Genomic DNA, 22,309 nt, shown 5'->3' with positions numbered 1-22,309 from the left:
CGTACGCGACCAACGTATATCCCTCACCGCCCTTGCCACCCTCGCCTCCACCGCCATCGCCGCCACCACCATCGCCACCGCCACCAGCGCCACCAGCGTCATCGCCACCGCCGCCCTCGCAGCCACCGCCACTACCCTCGCTGGCAACGTTCCTTCAGCCCACGCCACCTCCACCATCTCCTCCGCCTCCATCACCGCCCCCTCCCTCACCACCGCCGCCCTCGCCTCCGCCGCCGTCACCGCCGCCCTCGCCATCACCCATGCCGCCAGGCGATCTAAGCTCATCGCCTAAGCCGCCGCCGCCCTCGCCTCCGCCACCCTCGCCACCCCCTCCCTCGCCTCCACCTCCCTCGACTCCACCACCATCGCCACCGCCTCCCTCCCCACCGCCTCCCTCACCGCCGCCGCCCTCACCGCCGCCGCCCTCGCCTCCGCCACCCTCGCCGTCGCCCGTGCCACCATACGCGACCAACGGGTATCCCTCACCGCCCTTGCCACCCTCGCCTCCACGGACATCGCCGCCGCCGCCCTCGCCACCGCCGCCCTCGCCTCCACCGCCATCGCCACCGCCACCATCGCCACCGCCACTACCCTCGCTGACAACGCTCCTTCAGCCCACGCCACCTCAACCATCTCCTCCGCCTCCTTCACCACCGCCGCCCTCGCCTCCGCCGCCGTCACCACCGCCGCCCTTGCAGCCACCGCCCTCACTGGCACCCATGCCTCCAGGCGCTATAAGCGCATTGCCTACGCCGCCATCGCCCTCGCCACCGCCTCCCTCCCCACCGCCTCCCTCACCGCCGCCGCCCTCGCCTCCGCCGCCCTCGCCTCCGCCGCCGTCACCACCGCCGCCCTCGCCATCACCCATGCCGCCAAGCGATCTAAGCGCATCGCCTACGCCACCGCCTCCCTCCCCACCGCCTCCCTCACCACCACCTCCCTCACCGCCGCCGCCCTCGCCTCCGCCGCCCTCGCCGTCGCCCGTGCCACCGTACGCGACCAACGTATATCCCTCACCGCCCTTGCCGCCCTCGCCTCCACCGCCATCGCCGCCGCCACCATCGCCACCACCGCCATCGCCACCGCCACCATCGCCACCGCCACTACCCTCGCTCCTTCAGCCCACGCCACCTCCACCATCTCCTCCGCCTCCATCACCGCCCCCTCCCTCACCGCCGCCGCCCTCGCCTCCGCCGCCCTCCCCAGCGCCGCCCTCGCAGCCACCGCCCTCACTGGCACCCATGCCTCCAGGCGCTCTAGGCGCATTGCCTACGCCGCCGCCGCCCTCGCCTCCACCACCCTCCCCACCGCCTCCCTCACCGCCGCCGCCCTCGCCTCCGCCGCCCTCACCGCCGATTCCCTCGATGTCGCCCTCGCCGCCGATTCCCTCGATGTCGCCCTCACCGCTGCTGCCACTCCTGGAGCCGCAGTCGCCGGCCTGCCCGATCATCTACCAGCGGGTCGATGTAGGCAACACCGACTGCGCGCGCGAGGGGTTGTGCGCAATCCAGAGCCTCGAGGAGTGCACGTACGCCGCGGAGCAGCTGCTGCGCTCGATAGAGGTCGTGAATGGATCTTGGAAGTCCGCCGTCACGGGTTGCATGGACCCAGGGTGGTCTGATGGGCGCCTTGTTTTCAACATGGAGCCGCCGAACGGGTTCCTTTCCGAGGCCGACCAGCGTGTCGTCTGTGCTTCTTGCCCGTGCTTGATCATTCCCTCACCGCCGCCACCCTCACCGCCACCTTCCTCCCCGCCACCGCCCTCGACGTCGCCCATGCTGCCAGCTGCTGCTGGCCCCTCCAACTCACCTCCCTCATCGCCGACTCCATCGCCACCGCCCCAATCTCCCGGCATGGCTGCGCCACCACCCCAATCTCCCGGCATGGATGCGCCACCGCCCTTCCCATCGACGACCCCTTCTCCTGTCTTGCCACCGTCTCCCCCGTCCCCTCCTCCGCCATCCACCCCACCAAGAATACCCAAAGGCGAACCCCAAGCTCCCCCGGCCGGTCCGGCGTATCCACTGAAGGAGCCGCCTTCGCCGCCTCCACCTTCAACGCCTCCACCTTCAACGCCCCCTACTGCCGTGCCGTTCCCCGAGGACGCCGAGGAGCCCGGCTCCGGCGAGACTGGCTCCGTCGAGTCTGGCTCCGGCGAAGCGTCTGGGTCTTTGGATGTGCTGCCACTACAACCGCCACTGCTGCTACCGCCGCCATTGCCGCCTCCGCTGCCCTCGCCAGCACCGGAGGCGGTCCTTTTGTCGCCACCTTCCACACCGCCGGTGGTCCCATTGTCTTCCCCCCCGCTGGTTGTGTCAGTCTGCAGACGCTTTGTGGAGGACTGCTACGAGGCGCCGGATTGCGTCCAGCGGTGGATGCAGCACGACGGCAAGGACTGGGAGTGCGGGTTCAACCACAACCACAACCACAACGGTTGTGACATGGAGTACAGCTTTGCAATCGGTTCAAATGGATTGTTCGAAGAAAAGCCGATCATCAAGTGCGAGGACATATCGCCCCCATTGCCAACGTTACCACCCTCACCGTCCTCGCCGCCCGTATCGCCGCGACCGCCGGCACCACCGCTTCTAAACCCCGCTGTGCCGCCCTCTCGCAGCTTGACGCCTCCGCACGCCCCTCCCTCTGCGCCTGTCTGCCCAGACTACTGCGCCTACTGGGCCGGGGACGGAGAATGCGACCAGGGGTGCGCCAAAAGCGAGTGCGGCTGGGATGGCGGTGACTGCGATGCTCCCTCGCCGGCGCCGTCCGCATCGCCACCCGTAACGCCTCCACCCATCTCGCCTTCGCCCACCTCACCCCCGCCAACGTCACCTATGCCACCGCCTCCCTCCCCACCGCCTCCCTCACCACCACCTCCCTCACCGCCGCCGCCCTCGCCTCCGCCGCCCTCGCCGTCGCCCGTGCCGCCGTACGCGACCAACGTATATCCCTCACCGCCCTTGCCGCCCTCGCCTCCACCGCCTTCGCCGCCACCACCATCGCCGCCGCCACCATCGCCACCACCGCCATCGCCACCGCCACCATCGCCACCGCCACTACCCTCGCTCCTTCAGCCCACGCCACCTCCACCATCTCCTCCGCCTCCATCACCGCCCCCTCCCTCACCACCGCCGCCCTCGCCTCCGCCGCCGTCACCACCGCCGCCCTCGCCATCACCCATGCCGCCAGGCGCGCTAAGCGCATCGCCTACGCCACCGCCTCCCTCCCCACCGCCTCCCTCACCACCACCTCCCTCACCGCCGCCGCCCTCGCCTCCGCCGCCCTCGCCGTCGCCCGTGCCACCGTACGCGACCAACGTATATCCCTCACCGCCCTTGCCGCCCTCGCCTCCACCGCCATCGCCGCCACCACCATCGCCACCGCCACCCTCGCCTCCACCGCCATCGCCACCGCCACCATCGCCACAGCCATCGGGAGATCCCGAGCCTCTTATATCGCCTTCAGCCCCGCCACCGTTGGTATCACCGCTGCCGTCGCTGCCTCCGCCATCGGCGCCACCTTCACCTCCTGCAGCAAGTGCTTGTCTCAGCGCGTGCCTGCTGGTTTGTCGAAGCACACCGGCCTGTATTCAGACTTGCAACCTGGTGTGTAAGGTCGCTGTCGCGTCACCGCCGTCGCCTCCTCTGCCGTCAGCGCCACCTACACCGTCCCCTGGCGACCCGTTCCCCACCGGCGCCGTGGTCGGGGGCGTGTTGGCCGCACTCTTCCTTGTGCTGCTCCTCGCGTGTGCGTATAGGCACCGTCACAAGTGGATGAGCGGTCTGACCGCCCCCTCCCTCCGCGGTCTGGCCGCCCCCTCCCTCCCAGCGGCTCCCTCGCTCCCTGCCTGGCGATCGATGATCTGGCAGCGAATCTGAAGGGGGACGTGTACCCCACAGGCTCAGCGCTTCCTAGCCAGCGACCGCGATGCGCGCGGCTTGACGACGTGAGTACTCTTTCGTGTGTGCTGATGCGTTCAATAAACTAAAAATGTGATATCAGGCAATGCCTTGCGATGAAAAAGTTGTGTCAAAATCACGCGGCGCAGCGGCCGTGGCTCGACCGCTGCGCGCTGCCGCACACCGCGTCCGCACAAGGAGAGCGTAGGCGCAGCGCACGTCCGCGTCGCTGTTCTGCGACGCACGCGCTCCGTCGAGTTGACACTGTTGCCCAGGCGCTGAGCGCCGCCGCCGCCCCGCACCGCCTGATCGCGCGCCTGTCGACGAGCATGCGTCTTGCCACAGCACTCACGGTATTTGCTGCTGCGACGGGCGCGCTCTCGCCGAGCGGCCCGGGGCGCCGCAACGAGGCGGGCAGGCGGCCCGCCGTCCTCAAGCGCACACTCGCCGGCTTACCCTCGCGGCGGCCAAGGCCTCGGGAGACGACGATTCACCGCGAGCGCTCACGAGCCGCGACGTGAACCGATTGGTCGCCGAGGCGGGAACCGAGGACGACCTCCTGCGCGCCTCGGCGCTCCTCCCGCTGGCGGGAAGAGACGATCGACTGGGAGCGCCAGCCGTTGCACGTGGCCAAGCGCCGGAAAGCCCTCACCGCCCTCCTCCAGAAGCTGTCCCGCAGATGCTGCGGCGGCGGCGCGAGGGCGGCGCGAGGGCGCGTGCTCGCCGACGAGCGCTTCCGGCGCTGCGTCAGGCTGATCGCGGAGCCGGGCGGCGCGGAGGCGTTCGCGGCGGAGCGACGGGAGGCGCTCCGGGTGGTGGCGTCGCTGGCGCAGGAACCCGGAGCCCTCGCCCCCGTTTCGGCGGACCTCGACGAGGCGTTCTCCCTGGCGGCGGCGGAACTCGACACCGCGCCTTGCTAGCGCGGCGGTGACGCTGCACTGGGCGGCGACGCGGTGCGGTCGAGCCGGCGCGCCCGTCTCGGCGGCAGGCGCGCTTGCGAAAGCCGAGGCGGCGCTCGACTTGCCGTTCCGCGTGCTGCCCGGGGCGCTGGAGTCTGCCGCGCCGCCGCCTGAAGTCCTCGCGGCGAGTCTGCCGCTGCGAGCGGACGAAATCGCAACGCGCGCCGGCAAAAGTCCGGAGCGGGAAGCCAGGAGTCGCGGCGACGCCGCGGCGACGACGCGGAGCGTCCGCGGGTGACCTTAATCGGGACGATCCACGCCGTGGCCGCGACATCCAGCTACGACGTGTGGATCGTCCAAGAATGCGGAAACGGACGATCCACGCCGCTCCTGCAGCTCGAATACCTCGCCGGGCTGCTGGCGGGCCATCCCCGCGCCGTCACTCAAGCCCATCCAGCTCTGTGGGTTGCACGTGGGAGTGGGGTGGGAGTGGGGTGAGAGTAGCGTGGGAGTGGGGTCGGAACAGCGTGGGAGTAGGGTGTGAGTGGTGGGAGTAGGGTGTACATGGCGTGCATGGGCACGTGAACAGGGCATGTGAATGAGGGCGTGAATGGGGTGTGAGAGTGTCACCGGCCCCCTCCACAGGCGGGCGATGCACCGGGCAGCGGCTGTGAGCGGATGGCCGAGCAGGGCGTCGTCGGCGCGGCAAACGGGCGGCGCGCGAGTTGCGACTGAGCCGGCGGCATGCGGCGGAGCGTTGTGGCCCATGAGTGAGCATGTGTGCCGAGCATGAGCATGCTGTGCACGGACATGGATGGAGATGGATACAATCATGGAAACGAACATGGACATGGACACGGACAACATGGACATGGACATGGACATGGACATGGACATGGACATGGACATGGACATGGACATGGACATGGACATGGGCATGGGCATGGACATGGGCATGGACATGGACATGGACATGGACATGGACATGGACATGGACATGGACATGGACATGGACATGGACATGGACATGTACATAGACACACATGTACATAGGGATTGAAAGAACATAGAAGCCCGGACCGCACGTGAGAGCACGATTTCTGTCCCTGTTGCGGTGCGGCAGGAGCTATACATGGACATGGACATGGACATGGACATGGACATGGACATGTATGCCCATATGGAGAGCGCTGAGACCTGGGGAGTAGTACGTGAATTTTTAGGCTAGGCGAATCCCTTTTCAATTCCGATATGACTCAGTCACTGCTGGCGATGAGCACGGTATGAGATCAGGACTAGCACGGGCACCTCGCCGCTCCCCGTGTGCAGACTGCAGGGACATATACGCTCTAGGTAGTCAGAGGCTAGTCATAGATCATCATAGTCATGAGTTAGGTCCCCAGACACGTACGGCAGGGTGCAGCTCGCTGAGCACTGAGAGTGGGATGGTGTGGGGAGGTGACCTCTTATTGGAGTCGGAGGAGGAGCAGTTCACCTTCCAGGAGTTCTACTTGCATGCAACGAAAAAGTGCCCGCCGTTCTCCATGGCGCGCGTAGCTATGACAGGGACCGCGGCCGCGGACCCGGCGGCGGACGGGGCTGGCGCGCAAGCGCCGGCCACCGTCGTGCCGCCGGGGATGCGCAGCGGACGCTGGAATAGCTCCGATCGCGCGCAACTGGAGGACGCGGTGAGTGTCGCAAGGCTGTTCGGTGCGTCTTGTGTCAGGGTGATAAGGCCTGGCTACGCGACCATCGAGGTCGACCTGAAGCACGAGAAGGCCGCGGGCGACCGCGAGTCGGTGCAGGCGGCGGAGCGCTCGTACATCGAGCGCACCGCGCCGAAGAAGAAGGAGCCCACCAAGGAGCAGCTCGCGGCTCGAGCCGCGGCACGCAAGGCCAAGAAGGACCGGCAGAAGGCGCGCCGGGCGACGGAGGCTGGCGAGCGCGCCGCGAGCGAGGCCGAGCGCGCGGAGGCCCCGCGGGCGCAGCTGCGCGAGAACATCCAGTACGTGATGGCCGGGCTGCGGTCTGCAGCTGCGCAGGCGCGCAGCCAGGCCGGGTCCAAAATGGGGGTCGAATACTCGCTGCCCCCGGAGAGGGACGACGGGTATCGACGCGGCCCCAGCAAGGTGTACGCCACAGTTCCCCAGGGGACCGTGGCGACGACCGTCGCCTCGGACTGGCTCGCGAACGAGCTGGCCGAGCACGGAGAGATCGATGCGGCATACCGCGACCGCATAGTCATGCACCTGATGACGGCCGCCGGCGCCTCGGCGCCGGCCGACGCCGTGTTCAGGTTCACGGCTGGCGACGCGAACGATGCAGACCGAGGACGACGACGAGGACGCTGACCGCTCCGAGGATTATTCCGACGACGGGAGGGCGTCCGACTTGTAGCTGGCCTCACCCATTATATCTTACCCTCTGCCCCCCCCTCCTGCTACCCCCCAGGCTAGATGGTCACAGATAGCCCCACACAGCCCCTTACCCCTTCACCCTCGCCTCGCTGGTGTTTCTGAACACGTAGACGACCACGCTGTGGGGGTTGTGTTATAGGAGTAGGAGTGGGGTGCAGGTTGCTCACCCACGGCACCGGGCCGGTGCTTGCACTTTGAATGCCGTGGGGCTCCTGCCCGTGTCCCGGGCGTGGAGATGCGAGGGTCGCCCCCCCTTGCCCCACCACTTTGTGTGTGTGGAGACGTTTACCTTACCTTACCTTACCTTACTTGCATGCTGGGCCCGTGGGCACGCGGTCGGCAGAAGGAGGTGCTGGCCGCGCTCAAGCGGCTCGTCAACGGGTACAGTGTGTCGCCGGCGAAGCTAATCATGGACGACGACGACGACCAGAGCGTGGACATGGACGAGCTCGTGTTCCGACCCAATCCTGCGGGCGGTCTCGAGCTCAGCAACTCGGACAACGAGGAGTGATTAGACGGGGAGAGGGCGCTTGGTGTCTCTGTATTTCGAGATACTAATTTATTCACAGCTGAGGCGAGCGTGTGCGGTGTGACCCTCGAGCCAACCCGACCGACCCCCCCCTCGGTCTGTGCTCCGACCGACCGGACCCCCCCTCCGGTTTGCGGTCTTCTACTGGCAGCCGGGCGGGCGCGCGCCGCGGGCGCCTCGGCGCGCGCACGGCTCGCAACATTCGAACGAGTACTGCCGCCTGGCCGCCTCAAGGCTGCCGGGCGGCAGTACTCGCCTCGCAAGGCGCGCACCGGCTGCTCTGGCTGCTGCGCCGGCGGCCGCTGCGCTGGCCGCTGCTGCGCCGGCTGGCGGGCGGCACGGCCGCCGGCGGCCGCTGCACCCGCGCCTTCCCTCGCGGGCGCCGTCGCGCCGCGCGCGCCCAACTCTGCTGGCACACGGCACGCGTCGTCACACAGCCGCGGAGAACAGGCGGTGCTGTGCGCGAAGCGCGCGCGATCTCGTACTTTTAAGGCTGGATCCGGCCATTCCAAGGGTATCAGCGGCCACTCTTCGAATCGCTGGTCGAGCGACCCGGGGGATGCCCCGCGCGCCTGACCCAGGCGCGAAAAACGAATCTGCGAGGCGAGGCCGCTCACGCGGCCCGATGGGGAGGAGCGGGGCGAGCCCCCTCCAACCCACCCGCGCTAGGTCTCGGGTTTGACGCATGGGGTCACTCCCGCGAAACCCGTGAACTAGCCGGGGCAGTCGGAGAAGTGGCAACTCCGTGCACTGACGGTCGGCCGCCAGAAAACACGCCTCCGTGGCTCGGGTTACACCAATCCTCGCTACCCAACGCGGCCAAAGGATATCCACCTCGAGAACCTCGAGAAGGGTATCAAAGAGATATATTTCCCATTTCGTGCACAAAGAGCACAAAGGTGGCACCCTCGGCCAGCTGAAGCTCTCGACTCGTCGACCGAACTCTGGACGATGCCGACCTCAAACCACCAGCGCCAGGAACGACGTGCCGCGGCTCGCCGCGCATCTGTTGCGACCGACGACGTGCCCGACGCCGTCCCGCGGCCGCAAGGAAGAGGCCCGCGCAACCATTTCTGGGACCCGCGAGGAGAGGAGAGAGGAGGAGAGAGGAGAGAGGAGGAGGGGGAGAGGAGAGAAGAGGTGGGGGGTGAGAGGGAGGGAGGGAGGGAGGGAGAGAGGGAGGAGAGAGAGAGAGGAGAGCCTTTGAGCCTTGGCACCAGCCAGGCAGTTGATTTGGCCCTGGCACCAGCCTTGGCAGTGAGTTGGCCTTGGCACCAGCCTTGGCGGGCGGGCACGCGGGACATGCACGGGCGCCAAGGGGCGCGGCGCCGACAATCACGGCGGTGATTGCGGCGCAGGTGGGGGGACGGGAAGTCCGCCGGCGTTGCCGGGGGCCCAAGGAAGCGCGAGGGAAAAATTCCGCCGCTGAGGGCGCTCGTGCGGCAATAGCCGGGTGGAGGGGGGAGCGTGCCGGACGGGGCGTTGTCGCGCCGTCCGATGGTCTGCTGCCCCGCGCAGCAACCGTCGGGCGACGACCCGGGGGCCAAAAACCCGGCGACGACGGCGCTCTGGATGGGGCGTGACCTCCTGCCTCCAACCTCCTTCCTTTTTGAGCAGGTGTGACGCCGCGCAAGCGACGCTCCGAGATCGCCCGAGATAGCGCGGCGCGGCCCCGAGATCGCCCGAGATAGCGCGAGATCGCCCGAGATAGCGCGGCGCGGCCCCGAGATCGCCCGAGATCGCGCGAGATCGCCCGAGATCGCGCGGCGCGGCCCGGGGCGGGGTGGATGGGTTGGGAGCGAGGGGGCGGAAGTGTTCAGTGCGGTAGATGGCGAGCTCGAGGCGCGTGAGCCGGACTTGTGAGCCGGACCACCCCCTCTTGTTCTCTGCGTTGTTGAGCCAGGACTCAACATACTCGGGCTTGCTCATCCCAAACTGTCACTCCCCTCTCTCCCGGCCGGGGTGGGGCGCGCGCGGGGGCGCGGGTGTGCGGCGGGTGTGAGGGATGTCTGTGAGCCCGAGAGCGATATGCCATGTCCGCCTTGCGTTGTTTCATAACATCGAAGGCTAAGCTCAAAAAAAAGAAAAAAGAGTGCGAATGGCAGTTGGATACCTCTCGCATCCTGGCCCGCCCCGCCCGCCGGTCGCGGACACGCCCGACGCGCGAACGCTGTGAACGGCGCCTCGGCGCCGCGCCTCGTTCGCCGCCGCCCACGGTCGCCGCTCCACCGCCGCCGCTCCACCGCCGCCGCTCCACCGCCGCCGCTCCACCGCCGCCGCTCCACCGCCGCCGCTCCACCGCCGCCGCTCCACCGCCGCCGCTCCACCGCCGCCGCTCCACCGCCGCCGCTCCACCGCCGCCGCTCCACCGCCGCCGCTCCACCGCCGCCGCTCCACCGCCGCCGCTCCACCGCCACCGCCTCTCCTCTCCACCGCCTCTCCTCTCCACCGCCGCCGCTCCACCGCCACCGCCTCTCCTCTCCACCGCCGCCGCTCCACCGCCACCGCCTCTCCTCTCCACCGCCGCCGCTCCACCGCCGCCGTCTCTCCTCTCCACCGCTGCTCCACATTGTGGCCGCTGTCCTCTCCCCGCCTCTCCTCTCAGCTGCAGCGCCTGATCGTCTACTACCACCTCGGCACGAGCGACGACTACCTGTACGTGCTCGACGACTACTACCTAGCTAGGCATCTTGGACTACTACCTACTCTTCTACATCCCCGTGCTCCCGCTCGAGATCCTCCTCGTTGCCCTAGCTCGGCGAGCAGGGAGGCCCCCGAGCTGAACGGCACACGACGACGCACGCCCGCACTAGGGGCGAGGGCCCGGGACCGGACAGGGGCCCGGGACCCGAACACCGTCGGTGGCGTCCCGGCGGCGCTGATAGTGCACAGCGCCGCCGTGGGGGGGACGCTGCAAGTCTGTCTGGGGGATACCTCCCACCGCTCTGCATGCCTGCGCCGCGGGGCCGCACCGCGTAGCCGCCCGACGGGGCCGCCTTGAGCGGCTGGTCGGCGAGGCCGGCGGGAGCGGCTGGCGGCGCGCGGGGCAGAGAGTCGGTGCCCCAGGCGAGGCGACACCCGGAAATTCGGTAGAAGCCCTAGGACACGAGAGCCCGCCAGCCTGCTTGCAGGCACCTCTCCCCAGAGGGGCGGGGGATCGGGGCCATACCGAGCGAACCCCGCGGTGCAAGGCCGTCCACCGAAGCCGTCTCGGGGCAGGTCTGTCTCGAATGGATAGCCTTGGGCTCGGCCGGGTGGCTCGGCTAGCATGAGACGTGGGGACGTGTAACGACTCGACACGGGTGGGCGAGAGCTTGAGATGACGTGTTTTACGTCCACCTGGGGCCACCATAGTGAGGGAGGCGACAAACGAGCGAGTAGCGCCCCCAGGGCCCTCCTCCTGGCTCCCTGCGCCCCCAGCCCTTTGAGTGGGTCCCCTGGGACACAGCGAGCCGGCCCGACCATGCAGGGTCGGTCCCCCCGAGTGCTGTGAACGTAATGAGTGGTAGGTGTGAAAAGCCACCAAAACACTAAAAAGCGTGAAGAGGCGCGCGTGGGTCTCAGGCTCGGCACGAGTGCAAGCCTGGCCTTCCTTCACCACCCAGGCGAGGGGCCTGGGCGCGTCGGGGGGACGCCGAGCAGCGGCTGGTGTGCCCCCTCACTACTTCAGATGGTACGCGCGAGGGCCCGCGTACCTGTACGGCTGCCCACGAACGGTCCACATCGCGGCTCATGGCACCGGCGCGGCGCTGGAGAGCTTGCCCTCGGTGGTGAAGGAAGCCCGGCGCCCGCCACTCTTGAGGGCCGGTTGCCCTGGGGCCGGCAGAGGCAGCTACGTCCCCTTTTCCGGTTACGAAGGACCGAAAAAGAAACACAATTTTCGCCGTCCAAGAGAGAGCCTCGGCAGGTGCAGTTTAGCGACCATGGTCGCGATGTCGACGTTGTCCGGGAAGACGTTGTCCGGGAACGACCCGGACAGGTATCAGAAGCAGAAGAAGGCGGCGGCGGCGCGCGAGAGGCGAGAGCGAGCCAAGATCGAGAAGCAGTCCGCCAAGATGGCCGCGGCGGCGGCGGAGGCGGTCGCGGCGGCGGGAAGCAAGCGGCCGGCCGAGACGGCACCGGACAAGGATCCGGCCGGCGGCCGGGCGAAGCGCGGGCCGGCAGCGGGCGGCGGCGGCGGCGGGCGGAGCGGCGGCGGCGCGTGCGACAGCGACGGGTCGCGGCTCAACGCGGCGCTGCAGGCGGAAGTGATCGCGCTGAAGGCGCAACTGGCGGCGAAGACTGAGGCGGCGGCGGCGGCGTCGCTGGCGCACGCGGCCAAGACGGCGGAGCTGGCGCGAGCGCGGGAGGCGCTGTTGCCGAAGTCTGGGCCGCTCGAACCGGTCAGCATCGAGCAACGCAACGAAGCCTTTCGCGTGCGCTCCGACGGCCAGGCGCGAGGCGACGCGGCGACCGTGCGGGCTTCGCAGCGAGCGGTATCCAAGACCGCCGATTCTTTGCCGGCCGATCCGTACCAGGCGGGCGTCGTGCTCGACGCCGTCGTGAAGAGGTACCCGGAGGCGGCGGCCTCCGTCGGCCTGCGAACGCAGTCCGACGTCTCTTTGGCTGAGGAGCTGCTCGGGCGCGTGCGCAAGTCACTCGCGGGCATCTTCGCGACGGACGGGAAGCGGTCGCGCGGGTCGCTGTCGAACGATGAGCATCAGGCGGTCGACACACTGCTCGTCTTCCTGGCGCAGGAGGAGGAGGGCGAGGCGCTGCAGCGCGGCCGACACGCGAAGAAGGCGAAGGCGGACGGCGGCGAGGTGCCGGTCGCCAAGGTGTCGCGCGTGCGCGAGATCGCTGAGCTGCTCGGCATGTCGCCGTCCACCACGCACCGCCGCCTCGTTGCGGCCCTCGAGCGGCGGCGCAAGCTGGATGACCCCGAGCTGCGGGCGTATTGGCTTGCAACGCGGACGCTGCTCGGCCACCGGCACAGTGACGAGGTGAAGCGCATGGTGCTCGAGTTCTACGTGGCGCACCCCTCGATCAAGCGCTCGCCCATCAAGTCCGACGTGCTGAAATTCAAGGACGACCAGGGCGAGGACATCTTCGTGCCCAAGCTGTTGAGCGAGGTCTCGCTGACGGACGTGTACCTCGACTTCAAAAAGGCCAACCCGAACGTCATCATTGGCGAGGCTGCCTTCCGGAAGCTGAGGCCACGCGAGCTGCGGCGCATGACCAAGCGCCACTTGGACATGTGCGGCTGCCGGCGCGCGCACCGCGCCGCGCTGCCACGTGCCTGCCCGTGCGTGAATCTTCTGCGTGCTTCTCCTAGGTACTGCATCGAGTTCCGGCTCCAGCACCAGGCCCTGAACCGGGCGCGCGCGTCGCTCGCCAAGCGGCACGGCGCCGGCTACACGGCCGCGTACGACCACGCCGCGCCCAAGGACGCCGTCGCTGCCTCGCTGTGCCAGCCATGCGACGCGACGGGCTCGGCGAGCCTGACGTGCGCCGTAGATGCAATTTCGGTCGTGGCTCACTCTATTCTCGCTGTCACAGCCTGTAGCCAGAGAAGATGGACCCAAGCTGTTGTTTTTACGCTAAAAATCCAAAACCACACACCCGAATCGCTTCGAACATTATTATGAGTAGAAACACTCTAGGCGGATACTCTCCGACACATTTGCTCGAGGGGCACCTGCCACCGGCAAAAAAACCAACCCCGCTACGGTAGCGCTACACGTTACAGTAAGCGCTCTCTCTCAGGTGCATACTCGGCCGCTGCAAGCACTGCGGGGTGTCCAAGATGAAGACGAGCCCGCGCGAGGAGGACACGTCGGCGACCGCCTACCGCGTCACACACCAGGTGTATGAGACACGTGAGGTGGAGACGTCGTACGTCGACGAGACCACTGGCGACCGCAAGAAGACGTCGAAGCTGATGCTGGTCGAGAAGACCGTGCCTATCGGCGAATTCATGCAGCAGTACCGAGAGAAACTGCAATACTTCTGCTTTCACAACCAGATGGCAAAGTGGACCTGGATGGTGCGCAAAGACAGGGCGGCCATTCGGAAAGGTGACCTCTCGCTGATCATGGACTACTCGGAGAAACTCAACCGCCTGCGCAGGACGCAGATTCAGACTGAGCATTGGGTCAATACCGCTATCACTATCGAGGTGGCTGTGGCTGAGGGGTTCAAGGCGACGATCCCGGCGGACGACCCGGTGCTGGCCGGGCTCGCCTCCATGTCGCCTGAGGAGCGGGGCAAGGAGCTCGACTCGCTCGGTGTGCTAGAGAAGCAGATCTACTACCACTGCTCTGACTACAAGGCGCAAGAGGCCAAAGTGACGACGCACAACATGCGTGTCATGCTGGATGAGCTGCTGCAAGCGAATGTGCTACTAGACGGGGGCACTGTGTGGCTCAAGACGGACGGGTGCGCTAAACAGTACAAGTGCAGCAAAGCCATGTACCTGCTCTGCGTGCTAGTCGCTGACCTGCGGGCGAAAGGGAAGCGTGTGACCATCGACCAGATGCTGGAGGTCACGGGGCACGGCAAGGACGAGGCGGACGGGCACGGGGGCGTGTTTAAGAACTGGCTCACCGGCGAGATGATGCGGTCGGACTTCATGGAGGGGGACGAGTCGGTCGTCGCCTCGTCTGACGCAAGGGAGGGAGAGGCTGTCAGCTTCGCAGATGCGTGCGCGAAGCGCGCGCGTGAGGGTTTTGGCGACCTCAAGCCGGCCGGGATGAACTCCAAGCGGCGCGAGAAGTCGAACACCGCCAAGCGGCACGTGCGCACCTACGAGGAGCACGACATTCGTGACGCGCCCGCCATCAAGGAGATGACCGCCGCGCTGGCTGCCGACGCGGAGGAGGGCGAGGACTCGAGGATCAAAGCCACGCTCGGCCACAACAACTTCCGGGCCGACCCCGACCTGCAGAAGGACGGGAAGTACGTCATTGCCGCGCGGCGGCTCGGGTGCCTTTGCGACGGCTGCCGCCGGGCCCTGGCGCGGCCGATCGCGACGCGCTATCAGCCGCACGACGACTGCGTGCACGCCGCAGCCTTTGGGCGCGACAACGACTGGAAACTGTGTGAGCTAGTGAGCAAGGACGGGGCGTCGGAGGAGCTCATCGAGGAGGACGCGCAGCTGCAGCTCGAGGCGCGGACCGACGGGGTGGTGAGCGGGTTGGTGGCGGGCGATAACATTGCCTTTGCAACGGCGGACGAGGTCTACTACGCGCGGGCGCTAGGGCCGGCGTACCGGCTCGACGCGGACGTGGAGCTCGAGGAGCTTGAGGGCGGAGACGGCAAGGCGATTCAGCTAGAGAAGGGGAGCCTCGTCATCGACGCCTGGTACTACAACAAGGTCCCTGGCGTGAGCAACTGGATGACTCCTTTTGAGGAGGGCGCGGCGGGAGGGCGGGTGCGCATCCCGTCGCACCTCATCCTTCACGCCGGGTTCGCCATGCCGCTGGCTGTCGTACCTGCGCAGCGGGCTGCGGGGAAGAAGAAGAAGAAGGCCTGGGGGCTCCCTGAGGCCAAGGCCGAGGCGGTGGCTAAGGGTGCGGTGGTGGTGTCGGCAGAGGTGCGGGCGGCGTGCGTAGAGGAGTTGTCGCGCCGCGACGAGTAGAGACCTATACATGTGTCTTGAGCGTAAATCGACCGCCCCCTCGCAGCGTGGGGCTACGGCGCCGGCGCGCCTGGGTCTCCGCTCGCCGCGACGCGACACTGGAGACGCCGCCGCCGAAGACCGTCGCCGCTTGCGACTCGCGTCGGGCCACGGGTAGTGAGCACCTTCCAGCCCGGAAGGAGGGATGAGAGCGGCCACGTGGCTCGGTTGTGCTACTGTGTGCCTTGTGTGCCGCCCTCGGCGTTTCACAATACAGGGTTATCAGCCGCGGTCCGTGCGAGCGACGCGCTGGCACAACCCGCTCGCACGCCCGCAGCGGCACACGCGCGGCGCCGCTGTGGGAAACCTGGCTTCTTCTGGGGCTAGCTGAAGCTACGAGCAACACCTCTGCCAACTCCCGGCGTTCCCCGACGCGCAGCACGCCCACGGCAGCTCACCGCGCACCCGGGAAGGGGGGCGCTGTCGTCTTGGGGCCCAGCTGCGCGAAAAACACCTCGCTGACGCCGCAAGTCGTTGCCGCCGGTTGCCAAAGTGCGCCTGGATTGCTCAGCAGCACAAGCATCCACGGAGCCAGCGAGCGCCGAGCGACATTGCTAGGGTGCCCACAGGACCCAAAAGAAAATAGCTTTCCGACTCAAAAAGGGACGCACGAGGCAAATCTGATGTTGGCCAGTTCCAATAGGAGCGAGGCCTCTTCCGTTGGGGGACCGAGTTCATAGGAAACGAGGGTTTCCCATTGTGACCCGCTCCAGCGCGAGCGTGACACTGCACTTGGCGCCGAGCGCCCGCGGCTCAGACCTTGTGCAGGCCACCCCTCGGTGACCACGCCGGTCCGGACCGATGGCGCTCGGTGTGGAGCAAGCAAGACCCCCCCCCCCATCGGCGCGCGCTCGCCATTCCAACGGCCGCCAGGAGCACCAAGAGGACTCCTCATGGCTGTGGTCAAGTGGGCTTCGACCGGCCTCGGCTGGGGGGGCGAATTGTCCCGGCTGCGGACGCGTTCTGCAGCCCCCTGGGCGTGGGTCAGCACCCCAAAACTGCCCCTCGGCGGCATACAGCACTGCCCCAGCCAGCCTCTTCCTCCTCCTCAAGGGCTGTACTATAGGCCATATTGCGCCGCCTCCTACTGGCAGCCGGGCGGGCGCGCGCCGCGGGCGCCTCGGCGCGCGCACGGCTCGCAAAGTTCGAACGAGTACTGCCGCTCGGCCGCCTCAAGGCTGCCGGGCGGCAGTACTCGCCTCGCAAGGCGCGCACCGGCTGATCTGGCTGCTGCGCCGGCGGCCGCTGCGCTGGCCGCTGCACCCGCGCCTTCCCTCGCGGGCGCCGTCGCGCCGCGCGCGCCCAACTCTGCTGGCACACGGCACGCGTCGTCACACAGCCGCGGAGAATAGGCGGTGCAGCGCGCGAAGCGCGCGCGATCTCGTACTTTCAAGGCTGGATCCGGCCATTCCAAGGGTATACCTTTGAGAATCCCCAGCGTCCCACCCTCCTAGTCACACTCTCAATTTCTCGACTGGCCAACACGAAGTGCTGCGATCGGGGGAGCCCATTTCTTTTTTCCTTTCTTTTTTTGGGCCCTGTGGGCACCCTAACATTGCCTTGACTGAGCCGGACCGCGACATGTCGGCGGGCAAACTTGTAAAATGGTTCCGATAGCCGAGGTAGCTCCGGCGGACGTGAGAGCACGGCCTGACGATCAAGCACGAGAGCGACGAACGGAGGCGCAGATAACTGGCGGTGAACTCACTGCTGATACCTGCTGGAGCTGCGGAAGATGCAGTAGTACTGCCGCAGACAGAGCACCGCGCGCGGAGCGCGCCGCTGGAAAGCACGCGCGGAGCGCGCCGCTGGGTAGGCGCGGAGCGCTGCCACTTGAGACTGGGCCTGTGGGTGGGCCGAGTGGTTCCTAGCGTGTGAGTCAAACTCTTAATAGAGATCGCATCTAGCCCTCCACAACCCTCAAAATTTTCTTCGGGGCGCGCTCCGCGCGCGGCGCTCCGCGCCTCACTCCTTGAGCGTCATACATAGGCGCTGGCCCGCACATGTTCTGCAGCTTGGTCGGAGAGTCGGAGTACTGTACGTATATATTCGTTTGAAATATAGCCGATCTCACAGACACTTTCGTGTTTCGACTTGAGCCGTTCACCTCTCACAAACTCACAGAGACAGAGCTCAGAGGTGATTGGCACGCATCTCTTTAAACTCTAATCCACATTGTAGTGACTAGTGCACACGTAATCCACACACACGCACACAGTCACTCAGACTCACCCACGGCGCCACGCAGAGACTCGCACAGGAGCCCGGGCGGCGCCGCGGTGGCCGTGGGGAGGGAGCGAGACAGATAGGGAGCGCTGGTGCCTGCTTTCCCTGCCTTCAGACGCGACCAAGACGGTGGGCCTTCAACTTCCACGCGTCGGACCCTCTCTCTCGCATCCGGCTCGACGGCCACGGAGGATTGCTCTACTTGTCTCCAGACCTCTCTGAAGACGAGCCGCGAGCGCCAGCAGCCAGCCAAACGACGCTGCTCAAGTGAGCCCGCTCAAGCTCGCAACGGTCTCCGCTGCCGCCGCCTCCACCTCGCCATCGGCACGCGCAGCGCGTGCCGGTGCCAGCCAAGGCACGTCGGCCGGCAGCACACGCCCTCTGCTGCTGCACTCAAACGGCGCCGGAGCGACCACTGCGCCGGCGGGCGTGGCCTCCGGGGCCGCTCGCACGCTCGCAGCCAGTGCTTCTGATCGACTCCGCCGTGGGTGGCGCGTGCGCGGTGCTCTCGTTCGAGCGTCTGATCAACGAGTCGCGAGCCTCGTGCCACGCCGAACCCGCCTGCCGCAAGAAGATGGGGTAGCGTAGGAGGGCGGGGTGTCGGCGCCTGTTGCTTCGCGCGTGCCTGCCCCTTGCGCTTGCCTCTCGCAACCGTACGTCAGTCGTCCTTCGTGCACTTGTGTCGAGCCTGTCTGCTGTCAGAAAGAGTTTTCCATCGCCATTCTTTCTTTTTCGCACGACACTGGGCACGGGAAAAGAAAGAAATAAAACAGACAACTCCAAACGAGGGATAGGGGAGGAGGACAGGGTCCCCACACCTGCACGAGCAGGATTTTGGAAGGACGAGCAGGGGGACAGGTGGGGGGCTCTCCTGCTCCTGACAAGGGACACGACAGGCTCGCAGCGCGGTGCACGGACCACGGTGGACTCCCACATCCACTGGCGGTCTCATCTCAGTCTAGCGACCTTCCTCCGGCTTCTCACCGGCAGTCTCTCACTACCACAGGCACACTGACACAGGGGTGGCAGGGGCGGCGGCATGAGTCGAGGGGGAAAAGAAAGAAAGAAAGAAAGAAAAAAAACAGACAATCCAAGGGAGGGATGGGAGGACGGCACGCCGCCACCACACGGGGATTTTAAGGAGAGGTGTGTGATGCGCTAGCCGTCGCCCACCCTAGGGAGTCTGCCTCTTCCGATCTCTCTTCGCAGTCTCTCGCCGCTTCTCGCTGCAACCTTCATGCCACCTCGCGAGGGGAAAAAGAAAGAAAGAAAACAGACAACCCAAGAGAGGGATGGGAGGACGGCAGGGACTGATTTTTGGCCTGTACGAGGTTTTCCGGCAAACAAAAAGGAAAACAGAGGGTCCCCAGCACTTTGCGTTTCCGGAAATTTCCAGGGAAAACAGAGGGTGTTTGGTGCTCCATTCTGGAAACTCGCGAGTTTCCCTGAGTCTGAGAGCTGGTCTGGGGCAAAATCTGAGGCAAAATTGAGGAATCGACAAAATACCCAGGCGGTCGCAGGGTAATTTCCAGGTCTACTCACGTTCTCCGCAAAATTCCCGGCATTTTGACGATTTGGCCTAAAATTTGGCTGATTTTGGGCCCAAACCAGCCTCAGTGCTCAGACTCGGCTCAGAGCCCAAAAATTTGACGATTTCCACGGAGTTTTCCCGGGAAAATAGAGAGGAAAAGAGAGGGTGCTGTAGAGAAAAAAGGAAAGGAAAACAGACGGGGTGCGAGAGGAAAACCTCGTACAGCCTAAACTGATTTGCGCGAAATCCCACACTGGTGGATTTTGGGGCGCTGTCTACCCCCCACCCGGAGCCTGCGTCGTACCCTAGATCAGGGACACCTGCGCTGGAACAGAGCCAACGAGCACTACGAGATAGACAGCCACTTGATGGATCACCTCACTGGCCTCTGAGAGAGACTACACCCTGACTACACCCGTCAGGCTCAGCGCGATCAGCCTGGGGGCCCGCCCCAGGCTACTGGGGCCTGGCCCTGTGGATTCGAGTGGATCCCTCGCGCTAGCCCCACACGCGCTGTTGAACCCCCGAGCAGCCAGCGGCGGGCAAAATAGGCAGTCGTGAGAGAATGGGCGGAGCGCGGCGCGATGACGCGGGGCATGCTTGGTGGGAGGGAGGCGAGCGGCGCGGCGAGAGCAGAGCAGATGACCGCCGGGCATGTGTTGCGTGGCGCGGGCCAAGCGCGGAGGGTCGAGGAGGGCAGTGCGCGCCGAAATTCTTCTCGGCGTGACGTGAGTTGCGGAATCCTGGCGAGGGAACCTGAAGAGCCGAGCTGAAGAGCCAAGACGCGCACCTCGGCGATGGACAGCTTCAGCGCTCCGCTGCTGGGTCCAGCCTCGGACGACGCCAAGAGGAGCGCTCGCAGGTGGCGCGCCGCCACTCTCGCGACCATGCTGCTCGCGCTGGCGCTCGCCGCCGCCGTCGCGGTGCTCGCCAACGAGCGCGCCGCGCTGCTGCAGCGCGGAGAGGCGGGCAGGGAGAAGGACGGCCCCACATACCAGTTCTCGGGGTCCAGCCTCGACGAGCAGTCCTGCACGGTGGCGGGCGTCGACGCCTCCGCCACGGGCCAGAAGCTGCAGTGCTGCAGCGGTCTCGCAGAGGTTGAGAAGCCGTGCTTCCAGCCAGAGGGCCTGTCGGTGTGCATCTTTTGCCTGCCTGCCGAGCAGGTGCCGGCCGCCTGCACGCCGGCCGGCAAGGACGTCTTCGCCAACGACGCCGGCGTCCACATGCCCTGCTGCCCGGGCTTTGCAGAGGTGCTTGGCCCGTGCCGCGGCACCGACATGTGCAACTTCTGCCAGCCCTCCTCCGTTGTCCCGGGGGCGCGGGCGGAGCACCCACCGGCAAAGGTGTCCATCGACCCGGCGACGCCGCAGGACGCGGTCGACAAGTACAAGGCGGACGGGCTCTCCCTCATCCTTTCGGACGAGTTCAAGGACATCGCGCGCACAAAGTCGGTCTTCGTGTTCGAGGACATCCCGTACGGCGTGCCGGGCAACACGGGGGACGTCAACATCGCCTCCATCTACTCCTCGGACACCATCTCGCTGCTGCCGGAGGGCGGCCTCCGCCTCTCCGCCTACCTGGCGCCCGAGGACGAGACGCGGTTTCTGCGCGGGTGGAACGGGACTTGGAACAAAAACTACGGCTCCGACGTCTCGCTCTGGAGCTGGCACGCGCCGAAGGTGACGTCTCGCGTCAACGGCCGCTTCCAGTACGGGTTTGTCGAGACGCGCATCAAGGCGCCCAAGGGGTACGGCCCGTGGCCCGCGGCCTGGCTCAACGGCTGCTACGGCTTCGTCGTCGAGTCCTCGGGCGAGCTGATGCTGCAGGAGGACTACCCATTCCTGTGCGGGCAGTACTGGCCTCCGGAGCTCGACTTTTTCGAGCACTTTTCGCCGGAGCACACCTGGTACTGGCGACCGAACTCGATGTCGCTGCACTCGCCGAACCAGTACGTCGGCCTCGGCAAGAAGAAGACGGAGCAGGGCGGCTACTGCCCCACCACTCTCTCTCCGCCCGGGGAGGCGTGGTGCTTTGGCGTCTCCGGCTCTGGCGCCTTCACCGACGACCCTACCGAGCGTTTCATCGACTACGGCATGCGCTGGGACCCAGACGGCGTGGACTACTACATGGACGGCCGCTTCATGCACCGCTTCACAAAGGACCAGCTCGTCATGTACCTGTCTGGCCAGAACCGGCCGGTGCACCTCCCGGAGATGCCGCTCTTCCTCATACTCTCCCCGTCTCTCCCCACATCTCCCCACATCTCCCCACATCTCCCCACATCTCCCCGCAGGTGCTCATCCCGGAGATGCCGCTCTTCCTCACGTTCAACATCGCGCTCGTCCGCAAGGGGATGGACCTCTCCCACATGGCAGAGGTGGGGAGATCTGGGGGAGATGTGGGGGAGATGTGGGGGAGATCTGGGGGAGATGTGGGGGAGATGTGGGGGAGATGTGGGGGAGATGTGGGGGAGATGTGGGGGAGATGTGGGGGAGATCTGGGGGAGATGTGGGGGAGATGTGGGGGAGATGTGAGAAGACGTCGCTCACCGTCTCAGGGCCTCACCGATGTGTCCAACTTTGACGCGGCGAGCGGCAAGTGGAAGGGGATGCACATGGACGTCGCGTGGGTGCGCGTGTACCAGTCCGACACGCAGGGCGAGTCGCGCGGCCTCAACCCGCCCATCACGTACGAGACGCGTCGCAAGCTGCTCGCCAACCGCGTGACTTGCAACCTGCTGCCCGAGCTGCGCTGCATGCTTAAGCTCGATGGAGGAAAGGAGGGCGCCGCCAAGGCGAGGGCTCACCCGCTGCCCTCCTCGCCGCTGCCGTCCCTCTCTCGCCGCTGCGTTCCTCTCTCGCTGCTGCCTCCGTCGCGGCTGCCTCCCACTTCACCGCGCCTCTGACGGCGACAGGCGGCGCACGTGGCGTGCCAAAAGTTGCGCGAGCTCGGAGACGAGTACTGCGACACCATCCCGCACCTCTGCTCGATCAACAACGCAGGCAGCGCGCGCCTCGTCACGCCCAGTCGCCTCCACATGTTGGCAGTGGCGCCCAGTCGCGGGACGGTCCGTGCCGAGGCGGCCGACGAGTGAGCGCCGAATGAGCACCCGCTCGACACCCACGCACCGCCGCTGGGACCCCCCCCCCTC

At 66.7% G+C, this 22,309-nt stretch overlaps 3 protein-coding genes across 3 annotated transcripts in view; all 3 read left to right on the top strand.

The window, feature by feature from the left end:
• Window positions 1-5,612: 5,612 nt before the first annotated feature.
• Window positions 5,613-7,726, top strand: EMIHUDRAFT_116569 (hypothetical protein; the record flags this gene model as incomplete). Its single annotated transcript, XM_005775607.1, has 4 exons — window positions 5,613-5,827; window positions 6,525-7,094; window positions 7,355-7,398; window positions 7,497-7,726. 4 exons carry the CDS (start codon window positions 5,613-5,615, stop codon window positions 7,724-7,726), a joined length of 1,059 nt encoding a protein of 352 aa, XP_005775664.1.
• A 3,941-nt stretch (window positions 7,727-11,667) lies between these two features.
• On the top strand, window positions 11,668-15,362 carry EMIHUDRAFT_116568 (hypothetical protein; the record flags this gene model as incomplete). Its single annotated transcript, XM_005775606.1, has 3 exons — window positions 11,668-12,980; window positions 13,059-13,229; window positions 13,490-15,362. 3 exons carry the CDS (start codon window positions 11,668-11,670, stop codon window positions 15,360-15,362), a joined length of 3,357 nt encoding a protein of 1,118 aa, XP_005775663.1.
• Window positions 15,363-19,955: 4,593 nt separating this feature from the next.
• EMIHUDRAFT_239930 (hypothetical protein) overlaps window positions 19,956-22,309 on the top strand; it is a gene marked incomplete at both ends in the record, with an annotated part of 3,156 nt that continues 802 nt past the window's right edge. Inside the window, 4 exons of the mRNA XM_005775605.1 lie at window positions 19,956-21,356; window positions 21,452-21,535; window positions 21,716-22,006; window positions 22,073-22,174. Of these exons, the coding sequence (XP_005775662.1) occupies window positions 19,956-21,356; window positions 21,452-21,535; window positions 21,716-22,006; window positions 22,073-22,174 (1,878 nt within the window). The remainder of the gene's footprint in view (window positions 21,357-21,451; window positions 21,536-21,715; window positions 22,007-22,072; window positions 22,175-22,309) is intronic.

The sequence above is a fragment of the Emiliania huxleyi genome (assembly GCF_000372725.1).
Source record: "Emiliania huxleyi CCMP1516 unplaced genomic scaffold EMIHUscaffold_299, whole genome shotgun sequence".
NCBI classification, from domain to species: domain Eukaryota; phylum Haptophyta; order Isochrysidales; family Noelaerhabdaceae; genus Emiliania; species Emiliania huxleyi.
This window is presented reverse-complemented; position numbering and strand designations above follow the sequence as displayed.